This window comes from Schistocerca gregaria, chromosome 8, assembly GCF_023897955.1.
Source record: "Schistocerca gregaria isolate iqSchGreg1 chromosome 8, iqSchGreg1.2, whole genome shotgun sequence".
In the NCBI taxonomy this organism is placed as follows: Eukaryota; Metazoa; Arthropoda; class Insecta; order Orthoptera; family Acrididae; genus Schistocerca; species Schistocerca gregaria.
This window is the reverse complement of record NC_064927.1, coordinates 327,118,068-327,132,690: the sequence shown is the minus strand read 5'-3', so window position 1 is coordinate 327,132,690 and position 14,623 is coordinate 327,118,068. Positions and strand designations below refer to the sequence as shown.

Genomic DNA, 14,623 nt, shown 5'->3' with positions numbered 1-14,623 from the left:
CATTTCTATTGTGAGTTAGTAGCTCTTTTATGCTTGATTATTGAATAAAGGGTAACAAACTAGTTTTCATATCCGTAACATGTCACTTTTCTTCCATTTATTTTCATTTAGTTAGTTTTTTTATTTAGCTATTTACATTTAGCCTTCATTTACCTGTTTTCATTTAGCAACTGATTCTACACATGCTTTCTAGCATACTGCTAATAAAAGGATAATAAGAAAACAAATTTTCGTTTCTGCAGCATCGAAGGAGGAAAAATAACTTACGAGCAACGTGCACGCACAATACTAATGGTAATGTACACAAAAAACACGTACCTATTACATCGATGTAAATTATATAAACCCAAGTTAGAACAAATTGTGACGCGCTTCTTTTACCGCTGTTAGGTAGAGCAACCCTGAATTCCTCGGCCAGCTGCCAAACCGAATTCTGTATTTTTCGGTCGTAATGAACGCAACAATAACTACAAGTCGTTCTAAAAATAAAGACAATGATAAAAATAGCTTTTTTGCTCAGTGGATACACTCAAAACAAAAGAAGGATTAAATCGATTCTTACAGAATTCTCCTCCTCTTCTCTCACTCGCCTTGTCCACCAGCATCGTCAAACCTGAAACTGCGTTTTGGTCACGCAGGCCTGTTGCTCCGTGCGGCCGCGAGTTCCGTACGTACATCGCGCCAGCCCTGTAGTTACGAATACGAGTAAAGTTTCTCTAAAATATACATTCTTAAGGATCTTAGTGCGACTCGAGGTTAAAGGGCAATCGGCATTTTATTTACATTTGGGTGCACCAGTGTTCGTTTGTTCCTCTTCTTGAGGCTGTGGATTGAATTAAAATTAGGTGCGTTTCCACTATCCAACTGAAGAATAACGCAGACATTTCACTTGGCTCACATGTCACGTAGTTTTCACTAGGGCAAGGTACATTTACAAAAGGTTGTTGCATTACCTATGTTTTACATCAACAAGGTATTGAAAATTTAAGAATGTCACAATCCCACTGGTATCCAAACCGTGACATGCACCACACATCACACAGAAGGAAATACATCTTGAGTCGGCGATGTTATTCCACCATGCAATTTTTTCTCTGTATATCCATCTTCTTAGCTATGGTTGCGCGACTCGGGTGTTCGATAGAGGATGTCACATTAAACACCTTTCAGCCCTTAATTTTCAACTTTATTTTATTTCTCAACCAGTTTCAGCGTCTTACTTCGCCATTTTCAGACACCTGACCTGCGTGTAGGAAGAATCTACCCCGCTTATGATCAAAACGGAGGCCAGAAATACTCGTATTAGCAGATACCTGTTACAGTGATTACTTCAACCATGAACTGCCGATTGTTGAAGATTCGGCAGGTGATGGTTCAAGAGGTCACGTCCTCAATTGTTTGGTAGATACAGTACAATGTCTTTATCCCTGTAATGTTTTTGCCAAATAAGACTCCCTCTAGTGTCACTAAAGTTATAAATTTAAAGCCTTAACACATATACTACCAACTCGTTCTTTTTTCTAATCAACATTTTTCACATAATCCTGTCTCATAAACTCTTGTAACTTACCAGTCTATTCAGTTTCCTGCATACTTCTGTAATATCACACCTCAGAAGTTTAGATTCTCTCCTTTTTGGGACTGCAGGCAATTTGTGATACATTTTCTTGCAGTGCTGTCCTCCAGGTGTACATCCTCAAAAATTTCTCTCTAAAATTAGTATAAATATCAGTTTTAGGGACAAAAATATTTGCAGACAAAATGTCCGACAGATACCTGTGAGGAAATTTTATGCTAATACTTTGTCCAGCAGTTAGCGAGCTGCATTCGTAATACCTCTGCAATTAAATTCCAGAGAACTGTATAACTTTAATTACTTTGGACGTATACAAACATAAATAATTATTAATTTCATTCTGTCTTTCCTGTAGTATCTAACTCTATTACCTGTGATGCTATGACGTCACTAATTACTCACTATTTTACATTTCTGCTACAGGTTAATTTATTTCCATAAAGCCCAAGAAATCTAATTATGCGTAAGGAACTGTGCCGTTGCCGTCATTGATTTCTCACGATGTTACCGTTCTGCTATAGTTTAATTTATTTCGATGAAGCCCAAGAAATCTAATTATGCATAAGGAACTATGGAGTAAATGTAACACATTGTAATTTTTTAATTACTTACTTTACCCGTTTCGCCGTTGATGCAGATCGTTGCACCTTGGCACATATTTGAAGGTTTTGCCACTAACCATCCTTGTAATAGAAGTTTAATGTATTTTGTTATTCCATTTTGAAACAATAGTCTTAACTTTGAATGTTATGCTATCTTTTGCTGAAATAACAGACGATACTCCTAAAAAGTAATTTTCTTTTAAATGTGATAAACTTTTCCAAGTAACAACATGATTATGTGCCTAAGAACAAATATACTGTTCAAATTTAAAGGAAACGCAATCGAGAATATTTTGTCAACGTTGTTTTTAATGGTCTCGGTGTTACATCATTACTGTGCTTCAAAGCAATGACCCTGAAGTGAAATCAAATTAAGAGGAAATATTTTTTAAGTAGTAGTATAAAACAACGTGAAGTACAAGCTACTGGCAACTAATACTAATTTCAATATTCAAGAGTGGGAAAACAGTTAATACATTTAAAAAAATGAGTTCGGTTTCAAATGTCATAAGTTGAGTGGTAAAGACATTCTGTTTCACTGTTCGAACTGTTCACGACTGACGAAGTATAGTTTAACCTTGCACACATTATGTTACTAGTTTTAAAAATGTACAGAGTCTTACTCAACATTAAACACGGTATCTGAAGAACTGAGAGTGTCATCGAAATAGCTTTAATATAGTACACAGCGTTAACCTAAACAGTTAAGTCCAATAGTTTCGTTAGCCTTGTCATCGGAGACGTTTTAGTCGAGTACCGGTAACGATATACCGACTGGTTAAAATCATGGATCGGTATAGCTAGAGAACTTCTGATTTGATACTTTGTGGATATTAAGTCTGACAATATGATTTAAGTTCAAGATTACATTGCAACTCATATTTGTCGTCATCTCATGTTAAGTGTCGGAAAAATTTTTTGTAGCTAACTCGTGTCTTTCAGACGAGATATTGTTCCACCACTGTCATGTGTCGATCGCCATCAAAAGGTCAGCATCAAATACTTTCAAAATTACAAATGCTTGACAGATTCCGACTTAATGTCCTTTCTAAATTACGTCTGTGCCACATACCGGGAAATATACCGGTCATCGATATCTACGTGTTTTCTGTGTCTCAGTAAGTTTTTGTGAATAATATTCTAGGCTGCAGGATTATATATCAATGTTTCCAACTGTACACAAAAGTTATACGAAATTTGCCAAATATGAGCTATGTACCACACAGTACCAAAGTTTGGAACGAAGTTAACTCTGTCCGTGCCTAAAGGGTCGTATTTCGCTCAAATATCACGAGCAAAGAGAATCCAAGTCCAGGTATACGTTTTCTTATTGAGTGAAACGAACAAGACTTTAAATGTTACATTGAGTGATAACACCCTGATATTAATCTTTATTCATCTAAATAGCATTACTGCAAAGCTAGTTTTATTTAGCGATCATCTGTTTTTGTATATTACTCGCACCACGTAGGCGACTTGGACTGTTGTCTCAAGGTGTTACTTGGTGACGAATTTGACGTTCGCAGTACATATGGTAGTGGCTTATACACGATGGTGGTAAGTATATTTTTTATAGATTTTCGTTATTAACTTTTTAAGGGCTTGATGAACAACATACATCGTCACGTGACTTTTAAGTATCCATCTCAAACTAGCTTGTTTAACGTTTCATTAAGGCTGTTTTATTAAACCCCATTGACTAAATGTGTTTGTTTACGTTATGTAACTGAGACAAGAATAAATGACGAAGATGATGAATAAATGAAATGCGAAGTGCTGCAATATTACTTTGTAATTGAGAATTCATCTCGACCTCTAAAATTTGTACAGGTAGCAGTCGTGTATATATATGTATACAAGTAACGTTCAGCGTAAATGGCTTGTGAGGCTGAATGGAGTAGTTACAATTTCGCTGCACTGTCTGCACTGGTGTGTGTGAAGGAAGTCTATTCAGACGTAGTATCCTGTTTTACTGGCAGAAGAGGAGCGATGAAAAGCAGGCAGAGGGATGACACAGAGTGTCCTTTGTCCTGGTCAGAAAGCGAGCGGTCAGTCTTGAAGCTGAATATGCGCCACTTGTGTTATTTTGGGGCTTGGCCTCTATCAAGGTGCCGATTATACCACGTTTACACCATCTTTAACTTTGCAATGGGCATCTGGTACGTTAGTGAGGGTTCGACATCCTTCTTCTTCCTGTGGGGAGACATGGAAGAAGCAACGCTGGTACTCATAAGTACTTTCAACATCGGGAGCATCGTCGTCAAGATGGCGCTTTTCGTGAGGCGCAGACGGCAGTACTTTGCCCTGGTCCGGCGAGTGGACGGTCTGATGCTGGTGCAGAGCGAACTCTGCTCCCAGGACCCGGTCCTCGGTCACTTGCTGTGGCGCTCCAAGAGGACCGCGGCCCGCCTTACCACGGCCATGCTGCTGCTCATGGTGTCCAGTACGTCACGTGGTACCCCATGCCGCTCATCATGAAAGGGGGTGCGCGCCGTTTGCCCCTAGCGCAGCATCCCTGGGACAACAACAGCAATTATTACGTGCTGTCGTACGCCGCACAGTGCATGGCCGGAGCGTGGATTTCGCAGATCAGCTTCGGCATCGACTGCCTCTTCGTGTCCATCATGATCCTGGTGGCCGCGCAGATGAAGATCCTCGCGTCGCGCGTGGCCCGTCTGAAGATGCGTGGTGACGGATTTTGGCACAAGCGGAACGCGATTAAAAGTACCGGAGACAATGTATACAGAGAATTGTGTCTCTGTATTGAAACCCACCAGCAGCTTCTCAGGTACGTTGAAAAGCGCCTTCTAATTTCAATGAATTTTGCGAAGCTTGTCTTGGTCAACGAACGGAGCACGCACGAGGAATGGACCACGATGTTATGATACATCAAAATGTTCTTAACTCTTAATCTCGATCGCAAAACTAATTAGTTTCAAACGACAACAAACTACAGTTTGCACGATGGGAAAACAAAGCCTAATCATTGATTGTCAGTTTTAGGCTAATTATCTAGAATGAAACAGAAGGGTGACACAGACAAAATATATAAAAAAGGATATTACAGTAATAACATTATCGTCAGCAACGTCTAAACGGAAAACATTCAAGTTTCTCTGATGCGCAGGGTGATCTGAAACTCCACCTACTAAATTCCACAGCTTGTTTAGCAACATTTTCGAACTAATTTGGTATCAGACACACGTGGTCTGCTAGAGCGCGATGTAGGGTAGTTGAATTTCGTTTGTTAACATCCCCTGCTTGTCTCCGTAGGTGCAATGCACTGAAAATATTTTCTCAAGAGAGCAAATGTCGATATTATAGGCTGAGTGTCTTCTTCCAAAACAAATTATTTCCATTAATCTACAATACTTGCTGTTGACACCAAAGAGGACCAATCTAGTCTTCGCCGCCAAAATTGCATTCAGTGTTGCTCATTCCTGTCTCCGATTTGTTTTTTCTGCAGAATTAGTTACACTTTAACAGAAGCTATACACTCTGCTGTGCGCATGCTGTCAACATCTGGAACTGTACATGTACTCCATTTGTTTTGCATTTGTTACGCACTTTATTGTACACTGGCAGAAGAGTTTGAAAACACGAGAAAATAGTGTACTTGTTCCGCCTAACCGTTGTTGCAATTGTTTGTGATTTATGTTGTAAATTTCGATTATTGCTTATTACAGGCTTTTTCACAATTATGACGGCGTTTTTACTGAAACAATGGTAATTGTGGTATAAATCAGACATACCATACTTACCGTACATTACTTCGAAGCTAGCCGCCGATGGTCATGGGTCGCTTACACAAAATTACTCATTCTGTCATTTTACATTTCTTTGTATTTGTTTTTACTTTACCTTTTAACTTGAAATTATTATTGCGTTATTTATATTGGTACTGTACTTAGCGAAACGATGACTTCATTTTCTTGCTTGGTGGTATCTGCATTTGATGCTGAGCCTCGTTATGGTCGAATATCATGTCGTTTTTAATTTTAGCGTTGAGGCAGAGAAACTGAAGTAACTTGTCTGGGAAAACCGCATATGACACGTTACTGTTGTAAAGTGTCAGGCAAATCCAACACCTTCCATGAAAACACTGACATGATAAGCAAATCCAGTAGTACGTCACATGGCTCCGAATAAATCGTGACATTAAATTAACCAAAGTAATACGAGTAACGAGTGAGCAAATGGAATACCATAGACTAACATAAGAATACCTAAATGCATGTCGTACCTTCCCACCGTGAGACCGACGCAGTTTCGAGGGGAGAAACGAGAACAGAAGCCGAGAGCAGAACCGTGTTAAGCTAGAAGGCCCTACGATAAGGGACGGACTGGACACCCACGTCGCCGGCTAACCACTAGGGCCTCACCACCCGCACCTTTCTGCGTGAGACTTTTTCGCGTCTCTGTTACGTCAAGGACCACCCCCCAGCCCATGTTATAAGCTAGAGTCCTCCAGAAAAACAGTATAGATCTTACGATAACACAAAAAAGGGCCACTACCTCCCGCAAGTTTTAGTGTGAGCCTTTTCGCGTGTCTGTTACATTAGGACCACTCCCCAGTCAATGTTAAAAGATAGAGCCCTCCAAAAGAACAGTATAGATCATACGATAACGCTAAAAGGACCACACCAGCTGCAGGTTTTAGCGTGAGAGTTTTTCGCGTCTCTGTTACGTTTCAAACTTTAAAAACATTGCCCCACCACGAAAAGTATAACGTTTCTCATTGGATAGGCAGAATTTTTGTAGGCGGAGCTTAAGGTTAACATTGAGACCCTGCTCGGTCAGATGGAAACCCAGCCACATAGTTTTTTTTAAACCAACTTCGGGAAATTGTAGTAAGGAGAGAGTTGCTTCCGAGACGGCGAGGTGAGTGGAGCTGTGCTGCCCGCCGTCGCGTTGACGCTGCCTAAACACCGACAAGGTAATGAACGCACGCGATGCCGCATTCTTGAGCGCATAAAGCTTCACTCAGAACTGCAGAAGTCTCATCTGTTACACCTCCCTTTTTGCGTAATACTAGTGTCGATCGTAAATTAAAGCTCATGGTGTTCACATTTGCCACTTGAAGTAAAAATCTGAAACGCGATGATTTCTCTGTTATATATTTATTGAGAAGCCACATCAGCCACTGAAATTTACGACAAGTTACATAAGTAATTAAAGATAAATGAGGGTCACTATAGACCATTTTGATAGTTTTCTCTTTTGTGAAACTTAATTTAAACCTAGATTATAGACGTGATATGGCATAGGTCATCCTTCGATCCTTTGTAGAACTTGGAAACCCATTCAGGGAATATTCGTTCACATTTTTGTTGAACGCAGTTGGTTTTTACCATCCTGTATTAAAACACTTCCTTTTATCAATAGTGCAATTTATAAACGATGTTTTGTGAGTAGAATAAAATTTCCAATGGTAAACGTAACTGTTTTTTCGATGTTATTTTACCAGCTAACTAAAAATAGGAAAGCCTTGAACCCCTTCCACTAAATTTAGTTAGTATTAAGATTCTTTTACAGGGAGTGCAGTGGAGCTTACGCTGAGATCATTAAGTATTTGGTTATATCATCGCTAGTCCCACTGAACTCTTCTGAATTCTACATGTCATGTGTGGTCTGGCGTATCCTTACCAGCAACAGGTCCCAGGTTTAAACTAGTTAATTCCCTAAAAAACACGCTCAGAGCGTCGTTGCGCGAAAGTGGTAGGGAGACACGATATAGAACAAACAGACACCACCATGAATGTTTAGAAAAGGATCAATTAAAATCAAATCGGATCATTAATTTCCGTGCGAGGGCGCAAAACATGTCCATCGTTTTACGCAACAAGTTGAAATCGACAAACAACGTATTCCGCAACTGATCGAAATGTTTAGACTGTAACAATAACGATTTCATAGATATGTTTCCTATCTATAGTCTATTGTGTAAATCAAATTATTTTACCTCTTATTTTACCTTCTGTTGACAGCTTGTAATGAGGTTCCTTTGCCTTTTTTGTCGTTTTTTATAAATCTGAAGGTCATGGATGCAGAATCGTGTTTTGGTAACTAGTGTGCAGTAGGGTAATATGCGTTGTTGTCTTATCTCCCACACCCTTTTACAGTAATTATGGGTCTTGCCACCTCTGCCACCTCTTCTATTTCGCTTGTCCTGTTCAAGGGCAGCTGTCCTATTGGTTGTGCATCATGCATAGTTGCCACACCTCCTACAATCTTATCAATGATTTATGACCTCCTCCGCCGTACCACCTACAACTTCAAAGGTCGCTGCTCAAGACAGCTACCTGCATGAACAGCATCCACTACTAGGATGTCGGTCCAGTGTAAAAACGGAGGAGATTTGAATTGTATACCTTGTTTGACAGTTACATATTACATATTCTATTTAACCATTTAGGAACGATTGTAACACCGACCACCAGACGTACACCGCACTACGTACATGCCACGCTGTTACCGTGTCTTGCTATAGTGCCATGACACTTGGGGATTGCGGGTATTACTTCTACAATTTATATAATCCCAGTACCATGCGTTAGTTGCTGCACGTTCTCAGATGTTTGACCTAGCGAAACCACAGTGTCAATGTCAACCATTCCTTATCGACAGATGCAAAAAGATTTTTTAGCACTCACAGTATTGTAGTTTGTACTGAATTCTATGCCAAAACATATGGAGAGGTACCAAATGTGATCAGATACGTAACATAGATTCCATCCGTTCCATTAAAAGTAAGTCGTTTCCACAGACAGGTGTAAGTTTCATCAGCTGTACTGTAGGATGACCATATCCAACAGACTATCAATCACACGAGAGAGCGCTTGTATTGCTCCTTCATAACCGATTTAACACATTGTTTTTTTGTTTTTTGTTTGTTTGTTGTAACATGCCCAATCAGTGTACACCACCATACACTTTGTTTTCCTACCATGAATTAGAGACCCATGTCAGCTGTTGCTCACAGAAAGCTAAACGTTGCATTGCATGAACTATACAGCTACTACACCACAGGCTAGTAGAAATAAAACACAGACACGTTGTTTCTCGTTGAAAAAAATGTGAAAGACAATATATGGAAACTGGAATAGTCTGCAGATCGTAGAGGGCGTCCAACAACTATTCCAAGGTGATTACCTGTACAGTTAATCTAATCTTCATATCGAAAGGGTAGTGGATGTCTTGCTGCTTCGTTTAGAAAAGCATTGTTCCTTCATTTTTTAGTCAAGTACATGATTACTGTTCCGGTGGTGACCATCGCCGGAATGTGCTGATCACAACACACATGAGGTAGCACAAATAAAAAGAGTCACTGTTATTGATGAAAAAAAAAAAAATAAAAACCAGTACAGGGTATTGTAGCATATAGAAATAGAACGAATCTGTAGCAATGAGGGGGAGGTTCCGTAAGTACTATATCGTTGTGATGACTCCTACATTTAATCCCTTTTTCCACAGTGACAAGTAGCAGATATCCAGTGTTCTGCCTTTTAAGGTTCCCTTCATGTCAACGGAGTGGTGTCAGTCAATCATTATGCAGTAATCAACAGCATACCAAGTTCACGGTCAGGATTGGAAAGAAGCCATTGATGTGGAGCTATGCACTGTAATACACACCGCAGCTGATAGCGAGATCAGTTTTAGCAATTTCACCCGGAAGTTGGAGAGAGCAATATCCACCAAATTCTGCAACCTGTGTAGCAACGGCGTGAGTTGAGCCAATGCTACAGGAGCGAGTTTTGACCACTCGGTGGAAGTGGGAACGTGTTGTCGTAGCTCCGCCATCTGTGTACGATGTGTAACGTCAGTGTGAAATGAAGCCTGCTCCTTCAACACAACAACAGTACCAAATGTTACGTTGGTATTTATTGCTGGGAAAATTAGGAAGACTCAGCATCGAAACAGATCCGCGTCCCTCAAGATCCGTTCATGTCTATCACCCAAGCATTCTATCATCGTTATTATGTACCGTCCAGCAGAGAAAAATTACGAACTACAAATGCTCCGTTAATTTCATCCGATAGATTTTTACCGCATCTCTCTCTTCCGACATAATGAAAACAAATACCATCTATGTGCCAGCATCGAGCAGATGTGGCGATCCTATTAAATATAGGGGTATTTATCCATTGGAGCTGGTGGCCAGTAATCGACGTCGCTTGCACAGATCGGTGTTAAGTTTCATCGCCTTTACTATATGAGAACCTTCTCCCACATGTTATCAGTCTTGTTTGATACACCGCTTTTTCTGCTGTAATAAGCTTTACACACTTCCATACATTTATTTATCCGCCAAGACTTCGACGTCTGTGTCAGATTCTAAACTGAGATTAACACGTTTGGTCCATTATCTCCCCCTGAAAACTAGACATTCCACGGCGTAAATCACATTATGTGGTAGTCAATAGCGTACCAAGACTATTGGGATGGAAAAGACACTGTCTATGTACTGTAACAATAAGTATCATAGTTGACAGTGCTATCACTTTTAGCAATTTTATTGTAATTTCAACGCCGACCAATGACGCGGCAGCATGCTTACCAGTTTCTGTATCATTGCTGAATAGCCCCTCCACTTCTTTGCAACTACCATGGTGAATGTAAGTAGATGACTGTGCAGTCTGTTCGTTCATTGTTAATTCTCGAACATACTCACCAAAGTATACCAGACAACGACCTACATTCTCTAGCACTTTGATCATAGTGCGTAACTTACGATCTTTCTCTCTGTGGATGGGTGTCACAGGGCATTCTCGCATTCTTAGGACAAAGTTAGAGACCGCAAGCTTTCCTCACATTGTCTTTGACCAACACTCCCTGCAGCTGACCGGAAGCAAACCACTACACTCCACATTTCGTGTAGGAACAATGTGAACTGAGGCTGTAACTGATCCAAGAGCACAAGATTTCTCCAGATGCGCGAATGTCAAAGAAGTTAGCACCCCTTATCGGTGTACAGTAGATATGAAACTGTTGTGATGATAACAGACGGTTAAGAACAAGAAACGGATGGTTTTTATGCATGACTGAGCTCCAGACGGAGGGAGTTCGCTGCGTTTATCGTAAATCAACTGCACTAGCAATTCTAAAGTACTGTTCTAGTGTCTGGGGTCATTACCAAGAAGGTATTGTTAAGAGAGAACATAAGCACATGAACATCAAAGGCTACAATGGTCTGCACTTAAAACATGCTATAATGTTACTTCGTTGCAGTTTCTGACCTATTGTTTGTATGGCATGCTGAACTGTTACTATCACAATGTAAGAAATATATTTCCAGCGCATGACATACATTCTCCTAGCAGGTTTCTCTACTATAAACTATGGTGATAAACTGTAAAATGAAGAACTACTTCCTCAAAACCTCAATTCCTTCTGATACACGTACAATATAGCTTTCCAGAGGTGTATAGCCCCCAGTACACACAGCCAACCATGGTTCAGAAAGTATACTATGCTCACATCAGTCCTATATAAAGTGATCGTTAGTAGTGGGGAATGCCTTTTACAAAGTAAGGGACAAACGCAAAGCAGCAGTGTATGACTTGTGAAATTACACATCATTCTGCCAATAACTCCGTAAAAAGGACATATCTCAGGCAGATGTATACACGAGGATTGTAATATCTCACAAACACCTGTCACTAACTTAGAATCACCATAGTTATGGAACTTAATACTCGATTTTATGCCCAAGATGGGGCAGGGATATGGGGTATGTCGCATATATCTTCGTTGAAAGAGGATGGAAGTCCTCTGATGAGCAAGAGGTTTGCTGTTAACGATCGCAAGTTAACAGTGCTGTACATCACACACAGAACACGCAATTGTATGCGAGTTGAATGCAGGTTATATCACACAACTGATGCATCCCAACAGAGCAATGGAAAAATATTGAAAAATGACCTGCTGCAACATGTCTCTCTCTCTCTCTAGAATGCATCATCAGTTTACCATTATATACTACCTCATTACAACCACAATTCACTCTATCACTCCATCCACTTTCCGTCATCCTTTAACGCATATGCAAGTAAGTTTATAGGCAGATGGTTTTCTTTTTTCCAGGAAATCATCAAAAACAGTAGTCATTTTGCGTGAGTTACTAGTTTCTCAATCGGCACATAGTTTAATGTTGCTTCGACGAAAAATAAAAGACTGTATCCCCAGGTCCTGTTGCTGCCATCTGTTGTTTTCCCACATTCTTCTTGCTGTTGTATAATCGTTCCCATGTACAAGAGCTGTTCTGCACCAGTCAGGAGGCAGGCCAGTACTCTCTCAATTTCCCGACATTTCGGAATGTTTTCCATCAATTTTTACGTAATTTCCGTCATTTTATAGACTTTACTCACTTCTATCCATGTGATCATCACAACATCTACCGTTCCATGTTGCAAAATTGCTTGTAAATGTATTATAGCTGCCAACATTTAGCGCAAACGCACTATGTTTCTGGTCGTGCGGCACAGTGTAGCACTATACTCGAATGCAACCAGTCACCTCCAACCGCATATTCTATAGTTGAAGCAAGTTTGCTCTGTTTTCTGTATGTATGTTTCTCTGCATGGGCCGCAGATGGCCGAGTGTATCCAGTGACTGCAGAGGATGGCAGTATAGGGCAGGCAAAGAGTGTTCAGGGAAGCTACGAGACACTTGGCGGAGGAGCTGACTGTTCCAAGAAGCCTGTGTCCCGCCTCCCCTGTAGGAAAAGGAGGGAGGAAGAGGACCTCGATGTTCCGCAGCTTGTGGATTCCCATCAAGGAGAACAGACTTTCAACCACCGACCACTCTACAATCTTTTAGGACGACGATTTTTCCCCAGTGCATGTGCTGCAATATGACCGGTTCATTATGAGTGCTGCTTTTTCACGACTATTTCGAAGTTTCATTACAACTATGATGCACTTTTCCATCACTTGTGGTAGCAAGTATTGGCATCGATTACATGGGCTGCAGGGTGATTTTTGAGCACATGTCTGTAACGAACTGTGACATAAAACAGCTATAGATACTGTATGCTCACAGGTAAAACACTTTTTAAACTCCTCTCTGCCCAGCACCAGCGTCTCGTCAGTTGAACATTGTTCCTGCCAAAAAGAATAAAGATATTACCTTACACCCATGCCTTTCTCCTGCCAGCTTGTAGGTGTAGGGTAGAATTTGAGTGTGTCTCGCTAGTTTCGAGTGGTATTGCGAAATTGCTTTCCACTTGGATAACACCAGTTGTATGGTATCGTAAATTTTTTAGGGTTATTGCGCTTTTATGCCGTCTTTGTGTAGCGCTATGTATGTAGTTGCTGAATTAGGCCAGATCTTAGTGATTAATTACGTATTTAAATCGATATTTGCGTCAGTTTCCAAGCAAAAAAATAAAGTTCACTACTCTGACGTTCCTATTCCCACATCTGGACGGTTTCCATGTGTTGGGAGTGCATTAGGGCTTTCCATCCAGTAGAATCAGAGTTAGCGTCCCTGAGAGCGCACAGCCATTTTTAATTTCCCATTAATTCCAAGTGGCTCTGGTGGTTTAATTGTGTTAGGGGGGGGGGAGGGGTGCAATTGGGGTTTCCACCCAGGGCGACCAGGGTCTGAGTCCAGGAAATGATACTGCCAATTTTAATTTCCCACCAATTCCTGGATGGAATGCGATGTCAGCACAGCCCTGGGACAAAGAAATCTCTGCTAAATTTCTAAATTCCCACCAAAATTAGAAATTCCCTCCAATAGGGTTGGTAGGAAGGGATGGTGGGGGGAGGGGGTGGGGCTGGGATACACATGCAGCTGAGAAAGACCTGTGACGTCATCTGTTGAGTGGGGGTGCACGTGGTCGGGATTGGGGGTGGATGGGTGTGGGCGGGTGTGTGCAGGGGCGGGGTGATTAACTGATCAATTTATTTAATTTGCATGTCAATTTTATATAAAAATTGCTCTTAAATGGTTTTATACTACTACTTCTGTACCACAAAATCTTTCTCTTAAACATTTATTTTCATGACCTTGTATGTACATATTAATAACTGCTGGTTTTCAGAATTCTCTACATAGCGATACGCTACACCACTGCAGCTACAGGAAGAACAAGTAAATGTTTTACACGAAAAACAAGTAAATGTCATGTACACCCTTCTTCATAAGTAAGAGAGATTCTTCAATGAATTTTGCACAGCATACAAACCATACTTACAGGCGTATGAAATGAATTTATTTAATTTAGGAAAAAATGAATGAGCTGTTACTTAAACAATACAAAAAATGAGCTTGTATGATAAAGCAAAATGAGAAGAAAATCTCAAACAGAACGAGGCCACTATTAAAATTAAGGTTGGAGTTTTAAGTAAATTATATTAGAAACATGGCAGAATATTATGCTAAATTAAACTGAAATATTCATCATAAATCTTGTGGCAGCTGTCGGCTCAGCATGAGTCAA

At 40.4% G+C, this 14,623-nt stretch overlaps 1 protein-coding gene across 1 annotated transcript in view; it reads left to right on the top strand.

Annotated features, from left to right (window-relative positions):
* Positions 1-4,167: 4,167 nt before the first annotated feature.
* Positions 4,168-14,623, top strand: part of LOC126285292 (odorant receptor Or2-like) — a 54,199-nt gene continuing 43,743 nt past the window's right edge. Inside the window, 2 exon segments of the mRNA XM_049984580.1 lie at positions 4,168-4,615; positions 4,618-4,966. Coding sequence (XP_049840537.1) covers positions 4,168-4,615; positions 4,618-4,966 — 797 coding nt within the window.